At 49.6% G+C, this 27,758-nt stretch overlaps 1 protein-coding gene across 10 annotated transcripts in view; it reads right to left on the bottom strand.

The window, feature by feature from the left end:
• LDLRAD4 (low density lipoprotein receptor class A domain containing 4) overlaps positions 1 to 27,758 on the bottom strand; it is a 170,601-nt gene that overhangs the window by 96,194 nt on the left and 46,649 nt on the right. For 5 of the 10 annotated variants that reach the window (XM_047793593.1, XM_047793592.1, XM_047793595.1 and 2 more), the window contains one exon: positions 22,958 to 23,047. The exons of 2 other annotated variants lie outside the window; for them this stretch is intronic. Coding sequence is in view for 2 of the 8 variants with exons in the window: in XM_047793603.1 (XP_047649559.1) it covers positions 22,958 to 23,047 (90 nt within the window). In the remaining 6 variants the exon portion in view is untranslated. The remainder of the gene's footprint in view (positions 1 to 22,957; positions 23,048 to 27,758) is intronic. 3 more of the 10 variants (XM_047793596.1, XM_047793597.1, XM_047793604.1) reach the window with 1 other exon arrangement.

Genomic DNA, 27,758 nt, shown 5'->3' on the forward strand with positions numbered 1-27,758 from the left:
CTGTGGCCAGCAGCAACAGCTCCGATTAGATCCCTAGCCTGGGAGCCTCCATATGCTGCAGCCTCCTTATGCTCCCAAAAAGACAAAAGACAAAAACAAACAAAAAAATTTGAAAAGTGAGAAGACCTGAATAGACATTTCTTCGGATGGCCAAAAAACACATGAAAACATGCTCAACATCACTAATTATTAGAGAAATGCAAACCAAAACTACCAATGAGGTATACCACCTCATACTTGTCAGAGTGGCCAACATTAATAGGTCAACAAATCCTGAAGAGGGTGTGGAGAAAAGGGAACCCTCCTTCACTGTTGGTGGGAATGTCAATTGGTACAATCACTATGGAGAACAGAAAACTAAATATAGAACTACCATATGATCCAGCAATCCCACTCCTGGACATCTATCTGGACAAAACTTTCTTTCAAAAAGAGGTCCTGTCATGGCTCAGCAGAAACGAATCTGACTAGCATCCATGAGGACGCAGGTTGATTCCTGGCTTTCCTCAGTGGGTTAAGGATGCGAAGTGCCCACCATGAGCTGTGGTGTAGATTGCAAATGTGGCTCGGATCCTGCATTGCTCTGGCTATGGTGTAGGCCAACAGCTATAGCTCCAATTCGACCCCTACCCTGGGACCCTCCATACACCACAGTGCAGCCCTAAAAAGACACACACACACACAAAAATATATGCACCACTATGTCCATTGCAGCACTATTCATAATAGCCAAGACCTGGAAAAAACCTAAATGTGCAACGACAGACAAATGGATTAAGAAGATGTGGTACATATACACAATGGAATACTACTCAGCCATAAAAAAGAACAAAATAATGCCATTTGCAGCAACACAGATGAAACTAGAGACTCTCTTACTAAGTGAAGTAAGTCAGAAAGAGAAAGACAAATACCATGTCACTAATATCTGGAGTCTAGTATATGGCACAAACGAACCTATCTACAGAAAAGAAACTAACTCATGGACTTAGGGAACAGACTTCTGGTTGCCAAGGGAGAGGGGGAGGGAGTGGGATGGACTGGGAATTTGGGGTGAGTAGATGCAAACTATTGCATATGGAGTGGATAAGCAATGAGATCATGCTGTGTAGCACAGGGAACTATATCTAGTCACTTGTGATGGAACATGATGGAAGATAATATGAGAAAAAGAATGTATGTGTATATACATACATATATGATTATATATGTGTGTGTGTATATATATATATATGACTAGGTCACTTCACTGTACAGCAGAAATTGATAGAACATTGTAAATCAACTATAACAGAAAATTTTTAAAAATCATGTTTACCCGGAAGCAAATTTTTTAAAAAATGAAAAGTACACACAGAACTTTATGTTATGTTTATATTATTTCATTAATATCTTTTTCAAGCTCTAGGCAAAACAGTCAAAAAACATACAATGCAACCAAGCCTTAGGAAGGGTTTTCCCCTATCTACAATGTCTCTTTCACATAAATACAGGAGGAAAATGACGCAGTATGATCCTCACCCTTGAACTGATGTTCTCGATGGTGCTTTGCTACCGTCCCTGTCCGTACACAGCTCCTCCCGGGGACGGGTTCTCACAGTAGCCACAGGCGCCTGAGTGGCTCAGGACGTCCTCAGCACAACGTGGAAATGCAGGACTCCTTCGAGGCTGTGAGAGCCTCTTCCAGCTTGGGTTTATCCACCCCCTTGCCCACAAGGGGGACAAGTGAACCAGAGGCACTACCAGTTGTCATCATGCAGATGCGGCCACCTCCTAAAGACCTGCGCAAAGGTTATTCTGAATCTCCCGAGAACACAGAAAACTTCGTTCCACTGCATGTGGTCTGCCTTCCTGAGGGTGACACTGGAGTGGGTCACCTCGGCCGGCCAAGGCAAGGGGTGCCACCTCTGACGGGAAGAACAACAGAGACTCAATGACATCGGAGCTTCCTGCTGCCACCGCCCTGCTCAGTGTGGCAACCAGGACACACGCGCTCTCCCGTGAAGGATGGTCTGCAAGCAGAGAGGCTGGGAGACCAGCAAGACCAAGGTCAGCCCTGAGTCGCTCTGACAGTGGGATGGACTCTCGCCTGCACTGTGCCCCACCATCAGGTTCTGGCACATAGGAAGCACCCCATAAACGCTGACTCCACAGTAAAACGATTAGATGAGTGAAAGAATTTGAGGTATAAGTTGGGAAAGCTCATATGCAATAAAACAGTTAGAGCTTTTCATTAGTTCAGATCTTTACAACAGCCCAGGCAGCCCTTGCTTGCTCTTCCCATTTTGTGGACCAGGAGACTGAGGCTCAGTGAGTTAAATAATTTGTCTAAGGCCACAGAAATGTTAAGGCACAGAACACAAATGTGAATTTATCTCTCTGGTTCCAAACCCTGCATCTTTTCAATATATCAAATCTTATTGTAACAGCCACACCCACAGCAAATGGAAATTCCCAAGCCAGGGGCTGAATCGGAAATGCAGCTGAGGTCTACGCCACAACCACACCAACACCAGATCCTTCACCCACTGAGTGAGGCCTGGGATCAAACCTGCATCCTCCTGGACATTATGTCGGGTTATTAACCTGCTGAGCCACAACGCAAACTCACCAGATCATTTTCTCGTTTGTTTGTTTGTTTGTTTGTTTTTTGCTTGTTTGTTTGTTTTTGTCTTTTTAGGGCCATACCTGTGGCATATGGAGGTTCCCAGGCTAGGGGTTCAATAGGAGCTACAGCTGCCGGCCTACACCACAGCCACAGCAACACAGGATCCAAGCCACATCCTCAACCTACACCACAGCTCACAGCAACAACGGATCCTTTACCCACAGAGCAAGACCAGGGAATAGAACCCACAACCTCATGGTTCCTAGTCGGATTCGTTTCCACTGTGCCATGACAGGAACTCCCATGTCATTTTCGTAGTGAAAGTTTGACTCTGCAAAGCTTCCCAAGTAAAACAAAAGAATAAGCAAAAGTAAATATGTTAATTTCAGAATTAAAAATATTTCGAGAGACAGGATTAAGACGGTGGAATAAAAGAACTGGAGCTCACCTTCTCTCATAAAAACAACAAAATTACAATCAAATGCTGAACAGCCTTCAACCAGATGGACTGGAAACTTTCAAAGAGATGTCCTGCTCCAGAAGACAAAGAGGAGGCCACATCAAGAGGTAGGAGGGGCAATTACGCAATATACACAACCCCACACTTCCCAGGTGGGAAGCCCACAGACTGGAAAGTAACTGTATCACGGAGACTCACCTACAGGAGTGAGAGTTCTGAGCCCCACGTCAAATCCCCACACCTGAGGATCTGGCACTGGGAGAAAGAGCCCCTGGAGCATCTGGCATTGAAGGCCAGTGGGGCCTGTGCGCAGGAGCTCCATGGAACTGGGGGAAACAGAGACCCTGTTCTTGAAAGGCGCACACACGCTTTCATATGCACTGGGTCCCAGGGCAAAGCAGAGGCTCCACAAGAATCTGGGTTGGACCTGACTGCAGTTCTTGGAGGAACTCCTGGGAAAACAGGGGGTGACTGTGGCTCGTTGTGGGGAAAGGACATTGGAAGTAAAGCTCTTGGGAATATTCATCAGCGTGTGTTCCTCTGGAGGTGGCCAAGTTGGGAAAATCAGGCCCCACCCATCAGCACTGAGAAGCTCCAGGCCAAACAATAATCCAGGTGGGATTACAGCCCCACCCAGTAAACAGGCTGCCTAAAGACCCCCCCCCCCTCCCCTGGGCACACAGCCACCTCTAATCTCACCCCGAGACAAAGCCCCACCCACCAGAGGGATAAGAATCAGCCCCACCTACCAGAGGACCAGGACCTCCCATCAGGAAGCCTACAGCGAGCCCCTGTACCAACTTCAGCCACAAGGGGGGCAGACACCAGAAGTAAGAGAGGCTACAACTTTCTTGTCTACAAAAAGATCACCACATCAAAAACCTTTAAAAATGAAAAGGCGGAGAACTATAACTCAGATAAGGGAGCAAGAAAAAACCCCAGTAAAACAGCTAAGTGATCTGGAGATTCTCAGCCTCCAAAAAAAAGATTTTAGACTGTTGCTGCTGAAGATAATGCAAGACATTGGAAATAAACTGGAGAAAAGACTGATAATTTACAGCAAACATTGAGCAAAGAAATACAAGATTTAAAACTTAAGCAGAGATGCAAAATACAACAACTGAAATAAAAATTCATTAGAAGCAACCAACATTAGAAGCAGAAGGCAGAAGGCAAAAGAATGAATAAGCGAGGTGGAGGACAGACTAGTGGAAATCACCAATGCAGAACAGAAAAGAGAAAAAAGACTGAAAAGAAATGAAGACGGTCTAAGAGAACTCAGCGACAACATTAAACGCACCAACATCCGTATTATGAGGGTGCCAGAAGAAGAGAGAGAGAAAGGGACAGAAAACATATTCCAAGAGATAATAGCCAAAAACTTCCCAAACGTGGGAAAGGAACCACTCATTAAAATCCAGGAAGCGCAACAAGCACCGTATAAAAAGAATTACAAATGTTTCCCATTTAGTCCACGGTAAAGAATGTAAACCAAAATATCTCAAACCACAAAACTGAACTGAAGGGCAAACCCACCCAGAAGCTGCTGTTCCAGATGAAACCACGAATGAGGCCTGGAAAGCTCAGGCCCGGGGAAGACCTGGGGTCTGGGAGGAGAAGGGGTAGGTTAGTGAGGAGAAAGGAGCTGGGCCAGCGAGGCCACCTCCAGCCCACCCCAGGGAAAATTTACCTACCCTAAGGGCCCCAAAGCCTCAAACACATCTGGATTCGAATTAGGAAAAGAATAAATGAGGGATGAGAATACATTTGCTCTGGAAGCAAATCGAAAACGTAAAAGGGCCAAAGAAGTACAGTTGTTCCCTGGCAGCGGAAGGGGCTGCGCTTTGGGTGATCAGAGCAAGTGTCTTCCCAAGACTGCAACCCTCGCAAGCAACTCCTGCACTGCTTCCGACGGGAAAGATGGGGGTGTCCAGTCTGCGGTCTATCGTCTTGGCCATTTATCAAGCTCTGTATTTGTCCTGAGGCACAATTAAGTCCTCCTGTTCTCCTTCTGTCAACAGTTTTCAGTTTGCTGACGGGATCCTCTGGAGAAGGCGGTCCTATAGAAAGAAGGCTTGGCGGCTTTGGTCATGAAGAAGGGCAATAACGCCCCGAAGGCCTCCTGGGAGTCCTTGTAACTCTCAGATAGAGATGCTTTTTTTAAGTTTCTATTTGTTTTTTTAAGGTTGCACGCAGGGCATGTGGAAGTTCCCAGGCTGCGGGTCGAATCCAAGCTGCAGCTGCCAGCCTGCACCACAGCCACAGCAACGCCCGATCCTTATCCCACTGAACAAGGCCAGGGATCAAACCCACATCCTCATGGATACTAGTCAGATTCATTAGCTGAGCCACAACAGGAACTCCTAGAAACTGCTTTTAACTCCATGTGTAGCAGTTGGTCGAGGCAGGTCACGTGGGAACTGTCTTCACATCAGCAGATGCAACGACAACTTTGCCACAGTTTCCCAAGCAGTTTAGAGGCACAGACACTGGACACACGCACAGGTCAGCCTTTCCGTCCAGCAGTGTCTCGGGGTCAGAACTGAGCAGGGTGTCCAGCCATCCCCCAGCCAGGCCTCGGTAGGGCTCCCCGCACGTCCAGTGGCCTCTGCAGGCCCCACCCGACATGACGCTTAGAAGCGCCTAAGTGTGCTTCCTCCACAGCCCCCAGGACTGCTCCAGGATCCCTCTGACCCCTCGCATCTCCAACTCCCTAGCAGCCACCACTTACTATCCAGCCCCTAAAATGTGCTGCTGCCTGGAGCCCTACGCTCAGCAAACAGTCCTTGCATTACAGAAACCATGGCAGCTGAGACAAGCAGAACTTGGAGGTGAAGAATAGCCAGGTTTATTCAGCACCGGTGTAGGCTCAGAGGAGTCACCTCCAGAGTCGGAGCACCAGGTCTTCATTCTGGGGAGCTTTTATACAACTTCCGGGTCTTGTTTTTCCCACGCAAGCAGCCCAGCCCTCTCCCTTCCCCTAGCAGACAGAGTTCCTGCCTAAGAAGCTGAGTAAACAAGATGACAAAAAGGAAACTGATAAGCAATGCTTGGAGCACTGCTAGCAAAGCTGCTAGCAAGGACATAAGGCACGTAGCTGCTACAAGATTACAAGAAGGGGAGTTCCCATCGTGGCGCAGCAGAAATGAATCCGACTAGGAACCATGAGGTTGCAGGTTCAATCCCTGGCCCCCACTCAGTGGGTTAAGGATCCGGCGTTGCTTGGAGTTCCCGTCGTGGCACAGCTGTTAACAAATCCGACTAGGAACCATGAGGTTGCGGTTCGATCCCTGCCCTTGCTCAGTGAGTTAACGATCCGGCATTGCCGTGAGCTGTGGTGTGGGCCACAGATGCGGTTCGGATCTGGCATTGCTGTGGCTCTGGCATAGGCTGGCAGCTACAGCTCCAATTAGACCCCTAGCCTGGGAACCTCCATATGCCGCAGGAGCGGCCCAAGAAATGGCAAAAACACACACACACACACAAAAGGATCCAGTGTTGCCAAGAGCTGTGGTGTAGGTTGCAGATTCGGTTCAGATCCTGCATTGCTGTGGCTGTGATGTAGGCCAGCAGCTGTAGCTCCGATTGGACCCCTAGCCTGGGAAACTCTACATGCCCTAAAAAAGAAAAAAAAAATATTACAAAAAGGCTGGTATGGGGTGAGCAAAGCTGCTGTCAGGCGCACAGCTGCCTCCCCAGCCATGGGAGGGGGCGGGGTGGGGGGTGTTTCTTTAGTTGAAACTCTTACTTCACTTGCTGCAGTTTACTTTCCATACATCTGCTCTGCATCGGAGGAAGGGGAAAGGCTGCCTTCAAGACAATGGCTGGACAAGGGAGGGAGGGGAGGAAGCAAAGGAGGATGCCTTGCACCTGCGAAGCTGCCCGGCTGAGAGGTCGCTCTCAGGAGGGAGAGACTGAGAACCACCTTCCGGAGCTGGTTCTGGCCGCTCTGGGCAGGAATCAGGGCCTGACGCTGAGAAATAGCCTTCAGTTGCTCTGTCACTGTATCTGCCTAAATGACATACAGTTAAAAGGGCTACCTGCTGACAGCCAAGTACAGGGAGAGGCTCACAGCTGACAGGAGCCGCGGCAATGATGGGCATCATCAGGGAGGCCAGCGTGGGGGATTCCCCACCCCACCCCCGCCAATGCTCTCCAGCCTCAAGCACAATCATCCCAGGTCCCCCTTCCATCTCTCCTGCATCACCCATATCCCCAGACCCCATTCTCGTCACACCTTCCAAGTGGCAGAAAACACTCGCCCCACAAGGACAGGTCATACCTAAGATCTCATTCTAAGTGGTTAAGGGCCAAACAGTTTTCTGACTGGCCCTGATTTGTTTTCAAGGTCCTTAACACATTTAATACATGGTATTGGAAGTGCTGAGAGACTGCTGGAGACAGGCACTGTGTCCTATGGCACTGGCCCCACAAACTAAAGCCCAAGCTCCCAAAAACTCACAGAGAAAAGTAAAATTTAAGTAATAATAGGCTTGGCACATCCAATATCACTTGCAAAGGAAACTGGCCCTGGGCTGCATGGACTCCAGGCTGCATGGACACTAGGTTAAATGGACCCCAGGCTGCATGGTCCCTGGCTACATGGACCCCAGGCTGCATGCACCCCAGGCTGCACAGAGCACTGCCTGTTTGTGAGTAGATTTTCATCAGCAAAACATCCTCATACAGCTCAGGAATTCCCAAAGCCACCTGCTCGGTATCTGAGGCCTACATCCTGAGGCCCCAGAGTGAACTTCAGCCCACTTCCCGGCAGAACTGGGTATCCCCATGACACTGCACCATCCACATCACGGGCATGTGCAATGCAGGGTGCATCACCCACAGGCCTCAAGGCCAAGTATCCTGGGTGCCCTTACAGTCTCCTTCCAGTTATGGAAAGTGGAAAAATGTTCCCAGCCTACACCACAGCCACAGGAATGTGGAATCCTTTAAGCCACTGAGCGAGGTCCGGGATCAAACCTGCACCCTCATGGATACTAGTCAGGTTCTCAACCCACTGAGCCACAATGGTAACTCCACCTGTGGGGGTTTTTTGGGGTTTTTTTTGTTTGTTTGTTTTTGTCTTTTTGCCTTTTCTAGGACCAATCTCATGGCATATAGAGGTACCCAGGGTAGGAGTCGAATCGGAGCTGTAGCCGCCGGCCTACGCCAGAGTCACAGCAATGCCAGATCCGAGGCATGTCTGCGACCTACACCACAGCTCATGGCAACGGCGGATCCTTAACCCACTGAGCAAGGCCAGGGATCAAAACCTGAAACCTCATGGTTCCTAGTTGGATTCGTTAACCACTGCGCCACAACGGGAACGCCTCCACCATGTTATTTTTGAGTTTTGGAAACAGAAACCAAGACAATCCCTAAAACTGTTAATCCCCTAAACAACAGGGTAGTTCCACCACTGTATTGGAAATTCCTTCCTAACAATGGCTCAAAATCCAGAAGCCACAAAAAAAAAAAAAAAGATATATATATAGAGAGAGAGAATAACCACATAAACATCAAAACTTAAGCCTATTCAAAAATCAAAGCTAAAAGACAAATGACAAAAACTTGGAAACAGTATTTGCAAGTTTGATCACAAAATCTACTTCTCTAACATATGAAGTACTCCTAGAAATCCAAGATAGAAAAAAGGGCCACAATCCACAAACGGCTCTAAAACTCATATGAAAGATGTATGACCTCACTCATAAAAATGGAAATGTAAACTAATACTACACTTAGATACCATTTTCCACTTGTCAGGTTGGTAAACTCCAAAGCCATGGTGACAAGGTCTATTCTGTGGCTACAGTAAAACAGGCACCTCACCCACTACTGACGGGTGAATGGGTGCCACCCAGAGGGGTCGCCTTGGTAATGTCAACCAAAACTACAAAGGCACATGCTCTTTGACGCAACAATTCCAATTCTGGGAACTTACCCTAAAGGTGCACCTGCACGTAATTAAGTATAATGAAATTAAGCAAAATGAAATATGTTATGCACTGTATTCTGTTTGTTTAAGCAAAATTTGGAAATAAGTCAAGTGTTCATCAATAGAGAAGTGGTTCAATAAATTATTTTTATCTCACTGCATCTACTAAATGGGACACCATTCAGCTGTAAATAGGAGGGGCGGGGAGGTCAGGGGTGGGAGGGAGAGGAAAGGAGCTTTCTATGTGCGGATGTGAAGATTTCCAGACCATGTCAAGTGTAAACAGTGGTGCAGGAAAATGGTGTGACACCTTCTAGACCCACAGCGGTGGTGATGGTTGACACCTTTTCAAATCTGTCATGAATGGAGACGATTCTAGAAAGATCATGTAAGAAACTAATGACAGTGGTTGTGGGACAGGACAGGCACAGAGTGGACAGAAGCAGACTTTGAATCAATACCTTTTGACAACCAATTTTATTTTTGAACCATGTGATGCTACTGCCTAATCAAAACGAAAACAATAGCAATAATAGGTTTCTAACCATGACATGATGGCTGTCTTTCAACCCAGCCTGGGGATTACCTGCACATGACAAGATGGGGTCCACCCCCCTCAATGGTCCTTCTGTCTCAAGTTCACCCCCGCACCCACCAGAGGGCCCTCAACATCCCCTCACAGTGCCCAGCCCACCGAGCCTCTATCCTCAACTCTCTTTCTACACCAAGGAGTTTCAGAAAACATACACTATTCATGAATATCGTAACTTGAAACAAAAACCGATGGAATCCCTTTTCCTAAGCCTGCACCCGGTAGACCTGAAAGGGCTGGGCCTCTCAGGTTCCTCATGAGAGGAACAGGCTGATCTGCACAGAGTGGGCATGGAAGACATGCACCTGCCTGGCTGCTCCCCGGCACTCCCCCAGCTGCCTGCACCCGGCCAGACCTCTGGGGGCCTCAGGTAGGATGACCTGAACAACGTCCACCAGGACAGGGGCTGAGCATGGCAACCTGGGGTGAGAGCCTCTGCGATGGGTGCCACGACACCCACTGGACGCGGGTGCCTCCATCACCCTTTACAGCTCAGGGCTGCACCTAGGGCCCCCACGGCTATCCATCCAGAACGAGGCGCCTGCTGACAGCCTGCAGCACTGAATCAGGCCACAGGTTGTGCACAAGTCCTGAGCCTCTGTATGATTTAAGCCGGTTCCTTCTTATCACGATTTTTCTCGAACAGTTAGGAGCATTTTAATTCTTTTACTATTAGACAGTCAATAAAAAAGTTTGCTGGAGTTCCCGTTGTGGCACAGTGGTTAACGAATCCGACTAGGAACGATGAGGTTGCAGGTTCGATCCCTGGCCTTGCTCAGTGGGTTAAGGATCTGGCGTTGCCGTGAGCTGTGGTGTAAGTGGCAGACGTGGCTCAGATCTTGTGTTGCTGTGGCTCTGGCGTAGGCAGAAACCTCCACATGCCACGGGAGCGGCCCTAGAAAAGGCAAAAAAAATTGCTGCCATGTCATGTTGCGGCCATCAAGCCATCACATGCCAGCCACTGGAAGCGAGCCCTGAGAGGATGCCCACCATCAAACCCTCAGCTGCTGCAGCCCGACCCCCACCCCCACAGTGCACCCTGAGGAGAGTGGGGATGAGAAACACCAGCCCCAGAGGGCTGAGGTGCACATCAAAGGGATGACTGCAGTGAGCCCAGACTTTGCATCTTCCCAAACATAGAAAAGCTCTAAATCCAGTCACCTGAGATGTCTGCTTTTCCTTAATTAACAGTAATCTTCTGATGTTCCCACCACCTGGTCTTTGCTGCAAAAACTCCTTTATACCCTGGCTCCCCCTGCCCCTTGCCTCTTCAGAGCAGCCCCTCAGAGGGGCTAAGTCCTCAGTTTTGTCCACCGAATAAAACGTCACTGTCAAGTTGTAGCTTGTGCATTTTTTGACAGAACCTAGCACCCATATATCTAAACCCTTTTATCAAGAGATCCACAGAACAATACATGCATGCCCCATTCAAGAGAGAGTTGTGTTTTGTTTTTGTTTTTTTTTAGCTTCCTTCCTCTTTTATAGAGTCTTAGGGAGTGAGGGGAGGAGGACTCATCTAGAAAGATTTAGCACATGCATAAAATAGCTTCTCATGAATGAAAACAGGAATTAGTCCTCAGAGGGCAGAACTGCTCTGTTTCCCGAAGAGGAAAGGAGAAAGCATGTGACAGCCTGAGGCATACTTGCCCTGCGCTGCACCCACCTGCTACCTGTATCCTGCTGAGCAGCCAGACTGAGAAGGCACAGCCCCTGGAGGGACCAGACAACCCAGCATCCATCAGACCACCTCCAGCAAATCTAGAAAGAAGAAACCAAAAGCTCTCCTCTGGAACCATGGCCAAGTTTCCATCCACAGTCAGATCCCAGTGCTCCAGAATAGAGATAGTCGCTGGTAGTTTCCTCCTCTCCCTCTGCAGCTGAGAGCCAGCACTAAGTCCAGAGGGAGGGGCCTCCAGGGCCCCCAGGAGCCTCTCGCCCACCTGCCCCTTTGTAGGAGCCACTGCAAACATTTTCCTTTCACCCTAGACCCTGGAATTTGGCCTCTGTCTGCTGGTACTGAATGGAAACACAGAGAGTTTCGGGTAAAGGAGAAAAAAATAGCTTTATTGCTTTGCCAGGCAAAGGGGGATCACCAGCAGGCTAATGCCCTAAAGACTGTGCTCCCCATTGGAAAGATTTGCAAGGAGTTTGATAGTAAAAAGGAGAAAAACAGGTTTTCTGGTAAGAATCAGGATTGGGACAGACATGCATTCTTCTATCTTTGGGGAATCTTAGTCATCAAAGCTGGAGGCAGGAGGTGTCAGTACGATCATGACAGTGGCCTTCTGGGTTATTGCCTAGAATAACAGTACTTGGAGTTCTCGTTGGGGCTCAATGGTTAACGAATCCGACTAGGAACCATGAGGTTGCGGGTTCGGTCCCTGCCCTTGCTCAGTGGGTTAAGGGTCCGGCGTTGCCCTGAGCTGTGGTGTAGGTTGCAGACGCGGCTCGGATCCTGCGTTGCTGTGGCTCTGGCGTAGGCCGGTGGCTACAGCTCTGATTTGACCCCTTAGCCTGGGAACCTCCATATGCTGCAGGTACAGCCCTAAAAAGACCAAAAAAAATAAAATAAAGAATAAAATACAGCTAATTTACAACGTTGTGCCATGGGTAGATTTTTAATAGAATAAAATCCTACACCCCCCCCCCAGAGCCCTGAGAGATGGCGATTGTCCTGCTCCCCCATTAAAAAAAAAAAAGAATAACAGTACTTTCGAAAAGGGCCTATTGATCAGAACAAACTAGAAAAGTTCCTGAAAAACATCATGTGCTAATCATCTTTAACCCACAGGCAACTGTGCTCAGGCTGCCTAATCTTTAGCTTACAGGGGATTGTATTCAGGGTGTAACTAAGTCAGGAGAAGGACAAGGAAGGACTCTAAGCTGCTCTTGACTGCTCCTCCCTGAGCTCTGCATCCCCTCCCTTCACTGATCAGCAACTGTCTGGACCTGCCCCTAGGAACTCAGGGAAGGTTGTGGTGGCTGAATGAGGCCCATGTCCTAAAAACAGTAAGTGGGGACACAGAAAGGCTTTTGCGTCCAGGAACCCCCCAGGGTCGTGTTCGGTTCCAACTCAGGCAGCCCAAATTCCTGAAAGGCGTTCATCTGCATTTGGCCTCCTCGAACACCAGCGGTGACCAACACTGTGACAAGTAAAGCAACATAAGCCTCTTGAACGTGTCCCCAAATTACCTGTTCTTCTCAAGTGGCATCAAACCATCCAGACGCAGTTGATTCTAATGGTTTTCTTGGAAAGGCAATACTGTCCAAGCGAGCTGTCACTCCCCTCCACAGGGCTGCTGGGAGCCCGCTCCAGAAAACCATTCATCTCCTGATGGCATTTTAGAGGTCTCCACAAAATCGCATTTCCAAATGAAATAAATCCAGTCTCCCAAACTGGGTTGCATTGGAACAAGGAAACAAACAGCCAAGAGCCGGCACTGAATTACAAATGGCATGCTAATTACCAGTCTACTTCTAGAAATAGCTGAAGACTGCAGGATCTTTGCTGTTGTTGTTAAAATAACTACAGCCTTTATTCCAGGGCTGGGCAAAAGCATCTGATTTTTATTCAAATGCTTCAGCTTCTAAACGTAATCACATGTATAAGTACTTATCAGGAGGGGCACGTGGAGAGAGACTAGGGGCCAGGGCCGGGGTCCCAGAGACAGCAGTGGTGCCAGGGGATGCCGAGCGGCCTTGCTGAGCCCACCAGCCGTGTGGCTGACCAGGGGACCGGCCTGCTGCTCTCCTGGTGGTGCATCTCAGACCTGTGGAGAAAGACAATCTACACGGAGCCACTGCCACAACTCTGCGGCTGTGTGGGCAGCAAGAGCACAGTTTTAGAGTGGATTAGAGTCCTACCCTCAAGAAGCTTACACTGCTGAAGAGAAGAGCAGGCACAGAAACAGGGTGGATTCAAGCCCTGCCTTGCCCCCTAAGGACAAGATGCGCGCACGCGCGCACGTGTGTGTGTGTGTGTGTGTGTGTGTGTGTGTGTGTGTGTGTCCTCCCCCCTCCCCCATGAGCTCAGCTGGAGGGTGCACAGGGCCCTGGGCTCCCATTCCTGCCAGGCACGCAGAGCAACCAGCTGACCTGCAGAGTGTGGGCTCTGAGCCCTGCTTCCAGGCCAACCCACCACCCATACCCTGACCCCCACCACGTCGCTACCCCTCTGCATCTGCTTAACAGAGCCATAGGAAGAGGATTCTCGGCAAGTTTAAGAAATTCTGCATTAAACACTATACTCTTCTTTGCTGCCAAGCTTCTAACATTACAGAGACACACTAAGAATCTCCAGGAAGGGGACCAAACAGGCAGCGTTTATAAACCGGGGGCGGGGGGTAGAAACCTTCTCTCTGGCCCCTCCTGAGGCCTGGACTCTGAGCGCCACACACCGGCCCAGCCTGCCCCTTCACTGTGGGACAAACACCCGCCAGGCACCCACTGCAGCCAGGCGCATGCTGCCACGGAGGATGCAGAGATGCAGACAACACACGGGCCTCAGCTAGTTCCTGCTCACCCTCCCCACACCCGCCTCTGACAGCAGGAGGTGATCAGCCACAGGAACTGCTCAGAAGGCTCTCCAGGCAGAAGTCAACAGCAAGATCCCCCTGAAAGCAGGACACAATGCATCCACTTTGCCCGCCTGAACAATCCTGATCCAACGAGGGGATTCTAGGTGTGGAAAGTAGCATAATGTCTTTTCTATCAGAGGAAATCTTGGTTACTCCATTTTGCTCCAGTTTCAGCTGAAACGCCCCGGCGACCCCCTTCCTCTTTTTATCTCTTTTCCCAGCAACAATGTGTTTCAATTAGCCAACCGGAAAGAATGTGCACCCTGACCTGACCCATGGTCACCTGTGTTAGGGATAAATAGGCGAGGGTCCCTTGTTCAGCACGCACACTTTTTGGAGAGCTCGTACCCTTCCGCAGAAATAAAAAGCCTTGTCGAGATTTCTCCTTGTCCACGTGTCTCACTTTCCAACACTGACGACCTGAGCCAGGGTTATCTTAATTTCCAACATAGGGTAAAGCAGTTGATACTATAAATGCACAGCTGCCATCACCCAAGCATTCACCTCACAGCCAGTTCTCACATACCTGCACCCAAACAATCAGAGATGGTTCTGGGCACGGTCCCTGGAACAGGCAGGAGCTGAGCTGAGCACAGCCCATGCCGCAGCCTCGTTAGGATGGAGGCGTGGCCGACTCCGAGGACACCACGTTTCTGGTGCCCACCTAGAGAAGCTGGGCAGACAGCAGTGGGTGGGAAGAGAAGCAACTGCCTCCCCTCCACACCCTCGACAAGCCCCCTTCCCATAAGAAAGCACCTGCTGGCCTTAAAACCATACCTCTCCAGGACTCAGGAGGGCAGGGGTCCTCAGAAGCAGGACCCCCAGGCAGGGGCAGAGCCAAAAGGCTTAGACCCACTGTCCCTATGTCCAGCACAGCCCCCAGGGCAGCCCCTCTGCCCAGAGAGAGGCATCAGGTACACTCAGGTAGGCAGCCTGTCAACCTGCCCCACTCCTGAGGAAGGCCACCTCCTCAGGCCCCCAGGGCACTGGCCTCCCTTCTGTCTCTACATGGACACAAGGACCTAAAACATACAGATATCATCTGCAGACCCACAAGCCTGAATGTCTCCCCAGAATTCACTTGTCATCGTCATGCCTGGCCCCTGACACTTAACTAAAACCCATATCACAAGAGGGCTTTAGTCTCAAGTCCAGGACAGATTCAGGAGGCACAGTCCCAGGTCGCACCTCTCAGCCGTGCTTTCCATTGTGGGGATTTCTTGTCCCCTTAAGCATGGAGGTTTGGGGTGGGGGCGGTTCCCACTTAACTCCATGTGAGCAGGAGGCAGGTCTCAAAGCAAACGCTAAAGAAAGATCTGTAAAAGCTTTTGCTTTGAGAGCGCAAACGGGCACACGGTAAACTTAAAAAGCTCCATTACTTCTATTGAAATGTGTTTCGTTTCCAGAACGAGTGTCTGGCATTAACCTTCTCCAGTCTCTCACACACAGGCACAGCCACAGCCACAGCCACAGCGGGGGACGCAGCTGGCACAGGGCCACGCCCATGCTCTTGTACTGACCTGGGTAGGTTTGGAAAACCAGTCTTCACTCTTTGGAGGAAATCACCTTCCTCCTTTTTCTTAGCTACAAACGTCCGTTAAAATGCCAACATGCTATACAAATCATCGAAGTAAGCACTCCAACCCAGAATGTGAGAAGGAAATCGCCCTAGAATTTTGAGAAGGGCTTAATTTTGTTGCTTGCTTGCTTGCTTGCTTTTTAGGGCTGTACCTGTGGCACATGGAAGTTCCCAGGCTAGGTTCATTACTGCTGAGCCAGAGTGGGAACTCCCAAGAAGGGTATAATTTTGGACAAGCCCATGCCCCAACTCCTACCTGCCCGGGGCCCCAGCACGGGGTCCGGCTGAAGCAGGGGGGCTTTGATCTCAGCAGCAAGTTCTGCTGGTGCCGCCACCCCCACCCCTGCTGCCAGGCAGCTGTGCCTAATGCTGTTCTGATCAGTGTTTTTGTCCAAGCTCCCTAGAGTTCCTAGCCAAGCAGACAGGAAGCCAACTTCCTGCTAACCAACTAACCACCCCTCACCCTTGCACGCCCTCATCCTGGGGCCAGAGTCCTCTCCTGAGCAGTGGCAGGGTACCCTCCACAGCTACCTGGCTCCTGCTCCTCAGGGCTCTGCCAGGCCTCCTGCATGGCGGGGCCCACAGCGTGCCTGCTCTGGGCCTCCTGGTCAGCACCTACAAACAGGATAGGTCCCACTCTATCTCCAGCTTTGCTCTGAATCCTGGCCCCATCAATATGCCCGCATGTCTCAACAATCAAAAAAAGGGAGTTCTCGTCACGGCTCAGTGGTTAACGAATCCAATTAGGAGCGATGAGGTTGCAGGTTCAATCCCTGGCCTCGCTCCGTGGGTTAGGGATCTGGCATTGCTGTGGCTGTGGTGTAGGCCGCCAGCTGCAGCTCCAATTTGACCCCTTACCTAGGAACTTCCATATGCAGCAGGTGCATTCCTAAAAAGAAGAAAAGAAAAAGAAAAGTACTGTTTTCCACAGCAGCAGTAACATTGCTCATTCCCATCAGCAGTGCACAAGGGTTCCAAATTCTGTTGTGCATTTTTTACTACAATTTTTGAAAAAAGGGAGGAGAATATTTGAGAACAATTAAAGGTCAAAGAATAGGCGACAGATAGTAGTTCCACTGTGGCACAACGGGATCAGCAGCATCTTGTGAGTGCTGGGACAGATTCAACCAGCACAGTGGGTTAAGGATCTGGGGTTGCTACAGCTGAAGCTGAGGTCGATGCTGCAGCTCAGATCTGATCCCAGGCCTGGGAACTCCATATTCCATGGAGCAGAAAAAAAATTTAAAAAAAAAACAAAAAAAAAAACCTCTTGACTGCCTTAAACATCAAAATACTAAGCAGCAACAAGTTCTTTGAATGATGACTCGAAAACACTCAGGTCTTGCAAAGCACTGAAAAAACACTTCACAAACCCAGCTGGACCCAGGAAACAACTTTATCTCAAGTGACAGGAATATTCTCACGTGCTCTTCTGATGCTGATGCCCAAGGGGGCAGACGCAAGCCATACGGTGACGGGACATGTGCATGTGCCAGACCAGAGGCACAGGAAGCAGAACCCCCACCTGACCACCGTGCTGGGCAAACGAGCTTCATCCCAAGCCCAAAATAAAGAAAGCCAACTGCATCATTATTCTTGGACTAGAAGTGCACATGTAAAGTAGGAGAGCAGAACAGAACCTGCAGGAGTGGCAGCAGATTCGGAACTTTTAAAATAAACATAGGGAGTTCCCATGGCAGCACAGCAGAAACTAATCTGACTAGGAACCATGAGGTTGCAGGTTCGATCCCTGGCCTCGAACAGTGGGTTAAGGATCTGGCATTGCCATGAGCTGTGGTGTAGGTCACAGACTCGGCTCTGGTGCCTTTGTGGCTGTGGTGTAGGCCAGCAACTGTAGCTCCGATTAGACCCCTAGCCTGGGAACCTCCATATGCCGGAAGTGAGGCCCTAAAAAGACAATAAAATAAAATAAATAAACGTAGATGCAGGTCAAATTTGGGGTGAGTCCTCCTTGCCCTACTTCAGCCCTGTCTCCAGGGCCACCGCGCCCCCTGCTTGGAAGAGAGGCTCCCCCGAGGGTGCTGAGAAACAGCCCTGCTCCCCGCGGAGTGCAGCCCACAGCGAGGGCACCGCCAGCCGATCCCCCAGCAGCTCTACCGTGGCTTGTAATGCTGCCCAGACCACCAAGCAGGGCCAAGCCCATGGCGGGCCATGAACCACGTGGAGGTGCCATCCACTGCCCTCTGGACAACCACCTCCCTGTCGTGATCCCCCCTCCCACCCGCGTGATTCTCCAGAAAAAGCGGAGTTAACCTCGGCACGGCAGGGCCCTGGAAGAGCAGCTGAAGGCACAGACCACAGACGACCTGCGAATGGCAGCCCCTGTGCCAGGTACCAGCCCCACACGGAACACACTGCAGGCAGTTCCCCAAGAAAGGCCCAGGGAAAAGCCCCAGGGGCCAGAGTCCCCTTTGTGTAACTACACAGCTAAGAAAGGGACCCTCTCATCAGTCTGCCTGTCCCCAATCCCACAGAGCCCCCTCTCCCCGCACCCTCACTACACTTCCAGAATGATTTTTCCAAGTTACATGAATTTCCGATCTCGTGTCTGCTGTAAATGCTCGTCACCTTTTGGCTCAAAGTCTTCCTGAGAATCCCAGCAAAGCCCTGGCCTTCTCTGCAGGAACAGACAAAACTTCAAGGAATGCACACAGGTCCTGGGTCCCCAGGGTTTCAAAGCCTGTCACCGTGGCTGCCTCCTTCTATCTCCTTTCTGGGCCGAATTCTGAAACACCAGGCAGTCCCTCGGTCTGTAAGAATTATGTGATTAGGTGACCGTAATGAACCTCCAGGAAGGGGTGGCCTGAGCGCCCTGCTGGTACTGAGACCCTCAGGGAGACCATCTCACACAGACGCAGGAGGTTGGGCTGGTGTGACAGGGACCACGGAGGTGCCAGCTGCACCAGCTGCCACAGGCCAGTCCTCAAGAGCCTGACCTTGAGCACATTCACACGTGAGTGTGGGTCATCCAGGCAACACTCTTGGAAGAGGTGGGGGAACAGGCGGGCACCCGCCCCAGGCTGCAGAAGCAGACTCCCCCGCACGGAGACCCAGCCCACGAAGCCTGTATTTCTAAGCTGCTGCCGAGAATTCCCATAAAAAGCAATGCTATTTCTAACCTCCCACGCCATGGAAAAATACACACACCACCAAGCAACCCAGAATCCCCGAAAGACTTATTTTTATACTCTTCGCCACACCCCCCCCACGCTTGCCTCCCTCACAAAAATTTTAGGTGGAAAATTTGCTGGCTTTTTAGCAGTTTGACGCCGTGCTAGGCATCAACTGGTGAAGCTGCTGGGGTGTTTGAGTTTCAAGCAAAACTGAATGTCTACTTAGGAAGAGAATAATATAGTCTAACAATACAAGTACAGCATCCAACACACAAGCAGGAAAATCCCCCCAGTCCAGGGCCACAGAAGTAACAAGTGACTCTTCCCAGGCTCTGACAGTGCTGTTCTGCCTGGGCCTCCTCGCTGCAAGCACAGCACCCTGCTGGCTCCAGGTACCTCAGTGCCACCCTTACCTTAGAACAGAAGGACCAAGGAAGCAGACTGGAGCGCCCTGACGCTGCATGGACCTGGGGTGAGCAGGAGGGAGGGAGGAGGGGGAGAGGAAGCGGGGGTGGGGGACCTGAATGAGGACTAGAGAACCCAGAAATGCTTCCACAAGCCAAGAGAAACCCTGGAACTAGGGTACCTGGGACCTATCCCAGGAAGCCTCCACGGGGAACCTTGGTGTCACTTCCCCAAGGATGACCTGGAAGGCCAGAAAGGCACCAACTCACCACTGTCCACTTCGCATGTAGCCAGGATGTCTTGGTGCAGCCTCTGAATGACCCGAACCTCACTGTGAAGCAGAGTTTAAATCCTCCTTCAAGTGAGGGAGCCCTCCGCACATACCTTTCATGGCTTAATCTTCTTTAGTGTACACTGGCAAGAATACATCTGGAGGAAACAAGCATCCTGCGTAGACAGTAAGACCTACACTCAAAAGGGATGCTTCTCCCAACACTGCTGACTCGCCTGGATTTCTCTAGGAAGGGAAAACGAAGACAGAAAGTTCAGGGCAGGTTGCACCACCTGTACCTGAGGTTATTGCTGGACCATTGGAGCTTCACCCATGGGTACCACAGTCTCACCTGGACTCTTACCTGGCCCCTGGTCCTCAACATCCACTTCTGACCCCTTAGGGGCTCCCTGGTTCTCACTGTCCACTTCTGATCCCTTCGGGCCTTGAAAGAAGCCAGAAGAGAGCTGGGACCTTCCCCATGGGAACCTTCCTCATCTGTGATGAGAGCCACAGATCTAAGCCTCAGGAGGAGACAGGAAATGGTGCAATGGCTGGAAGGAATGACTTCTTCACCTCTACCCCAGCAGCCCTGTGCTCAGTCTGGGCACAGCTCCACACACCTGGCTCACACCCAGCAAACCTCCTTAGTCCTGAGACAGGGTGGAAAGACCTGCCTGGCCCCTTCCTCTGGCCCTGCCACTGGAGTCCTTGGGTAAAAGCTAATGTGGAAGGAAAATAACAGCTGACATCGTGTCGTACTCCTGAGCACCAAATGCCAGGTTAAGCATCTTTTTTTTTTCTTTTTCTTTTTTTTTGTCTTTTCTAGGGCCGCACCCATAGCATATGAAGGTTCCCAGGCTAGGGGTTGAATCAGAGCTACAGCTGCCGGCTTATACCATAGCCACAGCCACAGCCATGCAGGATCCAAGCCGCGTCTGCGACCTACACCACAGCTCACAGCAATGCCAGATCCTTAACCCACTGAGCGAGGCCAGGGATCCAACCTGCAACCTCATGGTTCCTAGTCAGATTCTTTAACCACTGAGCCATGATGGGAACTCCCCGAGTTAAGCATCTTAACAGCAACTCCAAAGAACAGTTACTTCCCACTTAAAGATGAGACAACCTGAGACTGGCCAGAGTAACAAAGTGGATAAAGGGGCACAGCCTCAAGTCAAAGCCTATTTCCAAATGCACCTTACAAGTGCATTACAGCAAAGAGGCACCTGTCTTCAGATTTATCAGGGAGGACAATGTTTTTAAATTTTCCCCCATGACACAACCCAATTTTAAAACCAAGTCCAAAAAATCCACCATAGAGTAAGACAGGCACATTCTGCAGTTAACAAAAAAATCCAGACCTCTCTGGGCCTCCCAGCCCAGCAGACAGAGTGGCAATGCCACCAGTCCATGCTGTCCAGCTGTGAGCTTTACGGGACAGAACTTCAAGGATAATGGAGCAAATATAAATTCCAGGACAGTCAGCTGTCAGAACCTGTTTAGAGGTGTGTGAATTCTCACAACACCTGAGAACCCAGGTATGCTTGAAAATGACCCACAGTGCACAACACGGCACGCGGCTCTGCCGACGGGGACCTGGCCTCTCAACAGCAATCACGTTCAGAAGGAGCAATGCAGACCAACTTTTAATTTAAAATCTATATACAGTAACGTTGTCAAGACAAAGTTTTCCATTACCGATTTTAAAAGTCGCTTAAAATAGCCGAGGGAAGGAGGTGACTCCATATATGGGAGGAAGCCAGCTAACATAGGTAATTTGCAGGAATTATTTTTACTTCTGTGGAAATGTGGTAAATCCAGCTTCATGGTACTTAGGGACAGGGCCCAGGGGTGTGCATAGGTACTCAGTAAAATCCTACTTGAAGTTTCGGGCTTTGCGGGGTGAAGCCTAAGAGGACAAGGCGATGGCAGGATGACAGCGCACAGCTCGCTGGAGACCAGCTGCCAGCGGCAGGTGTACCCAGTGGTGGGAGGAAGCGGCACCCGTTACCACTGCTCCCACGTCGGGAGCATCTTGTCTGGCAGGGGATCTGGGGGAACGTCTTGTGGGTCACTGAGCAGCCTGAGAGCCACTACCGGCCCCCGGCACCCCCGTGACAGCTGAGCAAATGGGCTCCAGTCTGCAGACTTGACAGTGAGAGCTACTCAGGTAAGAGCTTTGTGTGGACCACCCAACATGACACGGGGCGGTCTGGGAGGTCCGCCCTGCCTCTGGGGGTTTCTGGAAGCTTCCAACCTCCACAGAGGCCACGGACACTCAAGGCTCTCAGTGAGGAAGCACATTACACCCTTGCTGGCTCTCCAAGAGCCTTGTCTGTTCCTGCCACCACCATAAATGAAAAGGCCTCTGGGACCTCCATCAGTCACTTCACCTGACAAGTCTCTCTGGGCAGCTCCGAGCCAGGCCGGCGGGATGCTCTAGGCTGGCACCTGCGCTGACCACCCACACTGGGGTGGCTCTAAGCTGGGCTCTGTGTCTGAGGACATGCAGAGGTGACCACACACAACTGCCACCCAAGCTTCTACCCCAGATGCCCTGAGGCCGGGCCACTTATATCCCACCCTCCAAGAAGAAACACACAGGGACAAGAAGGCAGCCTATCAGGAGGTCACACCCCTTCACAGCACAGGTCAGCTGTGCTCCCAACAGCAAAAGAAAAGCCAACTGCCCGCCCTTCCATCAGCGGGAACGGGGAGCTGGTGCCCACTCCAGGTGCTCCATGCCAGGGGCCCTGCAAAGCACGGTTGCCCCTCGCCTCTCACAGCAGTCCTGCTCTGACACCCATCTCATGAGGCTGGGAGCTAAGCAGAACAAAAACCCAGAAGGAGAAAAACAGCATCCTGTTTCTCCCCCATCTTAGATGTTTTAAACACTCAGGCTCAGCAATAAATACAATTGGAACAGTAAGGTTATTTGTCTTCAGATATTCTCGAAAATCTAGAAATACCTATTTCACATTCTCACCACAAAGAAGAAATGATAATTAGCTGATGTGATGGGGGTATTAGCTAATGCTCTGCTGGTAAGCATTCTGAAACACATGGGTATTTCAAATCAACACACTGTACACCTTAAGCTTACACATGTTATATGTCAATTATATCCTAATAAAGCTGGAAAAAGAGAAATATACATTTTACATACATTCACAGCCCACTGTGAATATACTTGTGTATTAAAGAAGAAAAGTCACATTTACTCTGTTATCATGCCATTCCTCCTATCAGAAAAAGTTACACTGGTTAGATGGTTTGGGGATCTAGGAGTTGGGACCACTTTCTTGAGAGGAACCATCTCCGAATGGTTCATCCGTGACAAGCTGTGCCTGTCAAACACTATCAAAGAGGAGAGTGTCTAGTTATACTCACCTTTTAAGCTGTTTGAAAACTGGCTCAGTTCTGGAGAATGGCCCAACCTGGAGTCGGCGATTTGAGGTTACAGATGCAGAACTCGAACTGCTGAAAGGAAAAGTAAACCATTCCGCTGAGCCATTTCCCCCATCTCTTAGTGCGCCACCCCTTCCCCAAGCTCCAAAAAATATCTGAGGACGGGCACCGTGAAAGGCACAAATATCAAAATGAGTAACATAAGCATCAAAGCCTTCAACGAGGGGCCACGAACGTGTACTGGACAATGTCCTCATTGGATTAGAGGCTTTGTTAGTTGTAGACATCCTAAGCATCCTAGAGACGGCTGTGAAAAGACCATTTTCTTTTTTTTTTCTTTTTTTTTCTTTTTTTTTTTTTTTGTCTTTTTGCCATTTCTTGGGCTGCTCCCATGGCACATGGAGGTTCCCAGGCTAGGGGTTGAATCGGAGCTGCAGCTGCCAGCCTACACCAGAGCCACAGCAACGCGAGATCCGAGCCGTGTCTGCGACCTACACCACAGCTCACGGCAATGCTGGATCATTAACCCACTGAGCAAGGGCAGGGATTGAACCCACAACCTCATGGTTCCTAGTTGGATTTGTTAACCACTGCGCCATGACGGGAACTCCCCATTTTCCTTCTTAACAACCAAAAGTGTTGACCACACTGACCCTTCACTGTAAAGGGAGGCAGGCCCAGGAGCATCTTTTTCCTCCTCCGAAACTCGTCTAATTGTGTGGAAGCAACCTGACGCCCGCTTAGCAAAGACCTAGCTAAGGTGACAACATCCATCACTGTGTGCAAGGCTGTTGACCCCTGCCCTCCAGCCTCCTGCAGGAAGAACATGCTTCCAACAGCCCAGCTCCAGGTCACACACTGTCGCCAGCTCCTCCTCCCAAGCGGATGAGCACACAGTGCTCCTGCCAGGTCGGCCTTACAAAGCAGCTCCCAGCTCCCTGCCTGCCAGCGAGCAGGCTTACACACCTGTCCAAGGCTGAGTGAGCCACCACCTGTCTAGCTGGTGTACCACAGTGCACTCCCCAGGAGACCTGTCCCCAAAGCATGCTCCTACCATATGTCACTCATGGTGATCAGCCAGATAAAAAAATGACTGCATCTGGCCAGATGACCCTGTGAGATGCCAGTGGACGGCCACCCGAACTCATGTGCTATCAGCCTCTGTTTTCTGTATCTCCTTCCTACAGATATGCGGCCCTACACACATAACTTTTTCCTCCTGCTTTCTACCTATTGAGAGAAGAAAACAACCCACTTCTTTTTTTTTTTTTTTTTCGCTTTTTAGGACTGCACCCACAGCACATGGAGGTTCCCAAGCTAGGGGTCTAATCGAAGCTACAGCTGCTGGCCTACACCACAGCCACAGCAATGCCAGATCCAAGCTGCATCTGCGACCTACACCACATCTCATGGCAAAGCCGGATCCTTAACCCACTGAGCAAGGCCAGGGATCGAACCCGCAACCTCAGAAAACAAGCCACTTCTGAGTCCAGGTGACAGCATCATTCCTCGGCTGGGACCACTCTCGTCTGCCTTTCCGGGATTTAAAAATCTTGGGAACAGAAGTCAGTAGAATAACCAAAAATGTGTGTGGTGGATGGAACTCTAAGGTGACCTCAGTGGGGCCAGTCTTTGCATCATCCCCTCCTGGGCACAGGCAGAACCTATGACTTGCTTCAAACCAGCACAATATGACAAGAATAATGGGACATCATTCCTTTGATCAGACTGTACGAAGTGAGCCTCTTGGCCCAGTAGAAGGTGAGGGACTCCCTTCCTGGCTCTGAAGACGTGAAGGAGCCACAGGCACCTCCAGGAGCTGAGAATGGTCCCCAGCTGACAGCCAACCAGGAAACAGAACAGCAGTCCCACAGCCACAAGGAAGTGAATTCTGCCAACAACTTCGGTGAGTGTAGCAGTGGCCACTTCTACCACTGACATGTCCAGAAGAGAGCACAGCTGAGTGACAGCCTGAGTGCAGCCTTCTGAGATCCTGAGCAGAGAACCAGCTAAGCCACATCCCAGACTCCTAACTGTGGAAACTGTGGAATAGCATGTAGATGTTGGTTTAAGCCATTGAGTTTATGGTTTGTTTTGCAGCGACAGTAAACAAATTTAATTTAGTAATTAACTAAATATGGGGTTATATAAAATAAATACATATATATTGAATGCACACATAACTAGCATGTAAAAACAGCCCTCCCTAACTGCCTCATCCATCCAAAAGCGAAAATTCATTTCTCCTACTTGACCATGAGCTCCTTGGGGCAAGAACCAACATCACCATCACCCTGCCATTGCCAAGATGTTGAAGAATATGAACCCATGGGAGGCTCTTAACATATTTTCAAAATAAGCCAAATCAAAAGAGCTATGATTTGCTAATCTCTAGTTATCAGCAATAAGACCAAAGCAATAGAATTTAAATTAAAGCAGAGCTCAGAGCCTCAAAATCAACTTCAAAATGGGTGGAAGACACTTAGCCTCAAGCTCAACACCTAAGTGATGAACAATTGGGCCACTTCCACTTATTTCATATTACCTGTGCACCTGAGCCAGTGCTTAGAAATGGTGCTCAGTAGTTACCACTTGGCCAAATAGCCTTACCACTTCTCTGGCACTGGGCTACCAGCCGAAGGTAAAAAAACAAATAAAAAAAAATCCCTAAGAGACAGGAATAAGATGGCAGAACAAGGACTGGGGCTCACCTTCTCTCATAAAAACAACAAAACTACAACCAAATGCTGAACGACCTTCAACCAAATGGACTGGAAACTTTCAAAGAGATGTCCTACTCCAGAAGACAAAGAGGAGGCCATATCAAGAGGTAGGAGGAGGAATTACATGATATAAGCAACCCCATACCTCCCAGGTGGGAAGCCCACAGACTGGAAAGTAACTGGTTCACAGAGACTCACCTACAGGAGTGAGAGCTCTGAATCCTACATCAATCCCCACACCTGGGGATCTGGCATTGGAAGAAAGAGCCCCCAGAGCATCTGGCATTGAAGGCCAGTGGGGCTTGTGCACAGGAGCTCCATGGGACTCAGGGAAACAGAGACCCCATTCTTGAAGGGTGCACACAAACTTTCATGTGCACTGGGTCTGAGGGCAAAGCAGAGGCTTCATAGGAATCTGGGTTGGACCTGACTGCAGTTCATGGAGGATCTCCAAGGAAAACAGGGTGACTTGTAGGGAAGGACATTGGAGACAAAGCTCTCAGGAATATTTATCAGCATGTGTTTCTCTAGAGGTAGCCATGTTGGGAAAATCAGGCCCCACCCATCAGCACTGAGAAGCCCCAGGCCAAACAATAATCCAGGCAGGATCACAGCCCCACCCATCAGTAAACAGGCTGCCTAAAGACCCCCAGGCACACAGCTGCCTCTAATCTCACCCAGAGACAAAGCCCCACCCACCAGAGGGAGAGGAATCAGCTCCACCTGCCAGTGGGCAGGCATCAGTCCCTCCTATCAGGAAGCCTACAGCAAGCCTCTGTACCAACTTCAGCCACAAGGGGGGCAGACACCAGAAGTAAGAGAGGTTACAACTCTATTGCCTGCAAAAAGGACACCACACCAAAAACCTATAAAAATGAAAAGGCAGAGAACTGTCTCTTAGATAAGAGAGCAAGAGAAAACCCCAGCAAAACATCTAAGTGATCTGGAGATTATCATCCTCCAGGAAAAAGATTTTAGACTGATGATGCTGAAGATGATGTAAGTCATTGGAATTGAACTGGAGACAAATTTACAGCAAACACTGAACAATGAAATACAAGATTTAAAACTTAAACAAGGAGTTCCCGTTGTGGCGCAGTGGTTAACGAATCCGACTAGGAACCATGAAGTTGCGGGTTTGGTCCCTGCCCTGCTCAGTGGGTTAACGATCCGGCGTTGCTGTGAGCTGTGGTGTAGGTTGCAGACGCAGCTCGGATCCCGCGTTGCTGTGGCTCTGGCGTAGGCCGGTGGCTACAGCTCCAATTCAACCCCTAGCCTGGGAACCTCCATATGTCGCGGGAGCAGCCCAAGAAATAGCAACAACAACAACAACAACAACAATAACAACAACAAAAGACAAAAAAAAAACTTAAACAAGCAGAGATGCAAAATACAATAACTGAAATAAAAAATTCATTAGAAGCAACCAACAGCAGAATGTAAGAGGCAAAAGAACGAATAAGCGAGGTGGAGGACAGACTACTGGAAATCACTGATGCAAAACAGAAGAGAAAAAAGATTGAAAACAAATGAAGAGAGTCTCCGAGAACTCTGGGACAACAGTAAATACACCAACATGTGTATTATAGGGGTACCAGAAAGAGAAGAGAGAGAGAAGGGGACAGAAAAAATATTTGAAGAGATAATAGCCAAAAACTTCCCTAGTATGGGAAAGGAACCACTCACTCACATCCAGGAAGCACAATGAGTACCATATAAAATAAACCCAAGGAGGAACATCCTGAAACACTAACCAAAATTAAAGACAAATAGAAAATACTGAAAGCAGTGAGGGAAAAGAAACAAATAACATATAAGGGAACCCCGATAAGGTTATCAGATTTTTCAGCAGCAAATCTGCAGGCCAGAAGGGAGTGGCATGATTTACTTAATGTGATGAAAGGAAAAAACCTCCAACCAAGATTACTTTACCCAGCAAGGCTCTCATTCAGATTTGAAGGAGAAATCAAAAGCTTCACAGATAAGAAAAAGCTAAGAGAATTCAGCAACACTAAACAAGCTTTACAACAAACACTAAAGGAACTTCTCTAGGCAGAAAA

The sequence above is a fragment of the Phacochoerus africanus genome, chromosome 8 (genome assembly GCF_016906955.1).
Source record: "Phacochoerus africanus isolate WHEZ1 chromosome 8, ROS_Pafr_v1, whole genome shotgun sequence".
NCBI classification, from domain to species: Eukaryota; Metazoa; Chordata; class Mammalia; order Artiodactyla; family Suidae; genus Phacochoerus; species Phacochoerus africanus.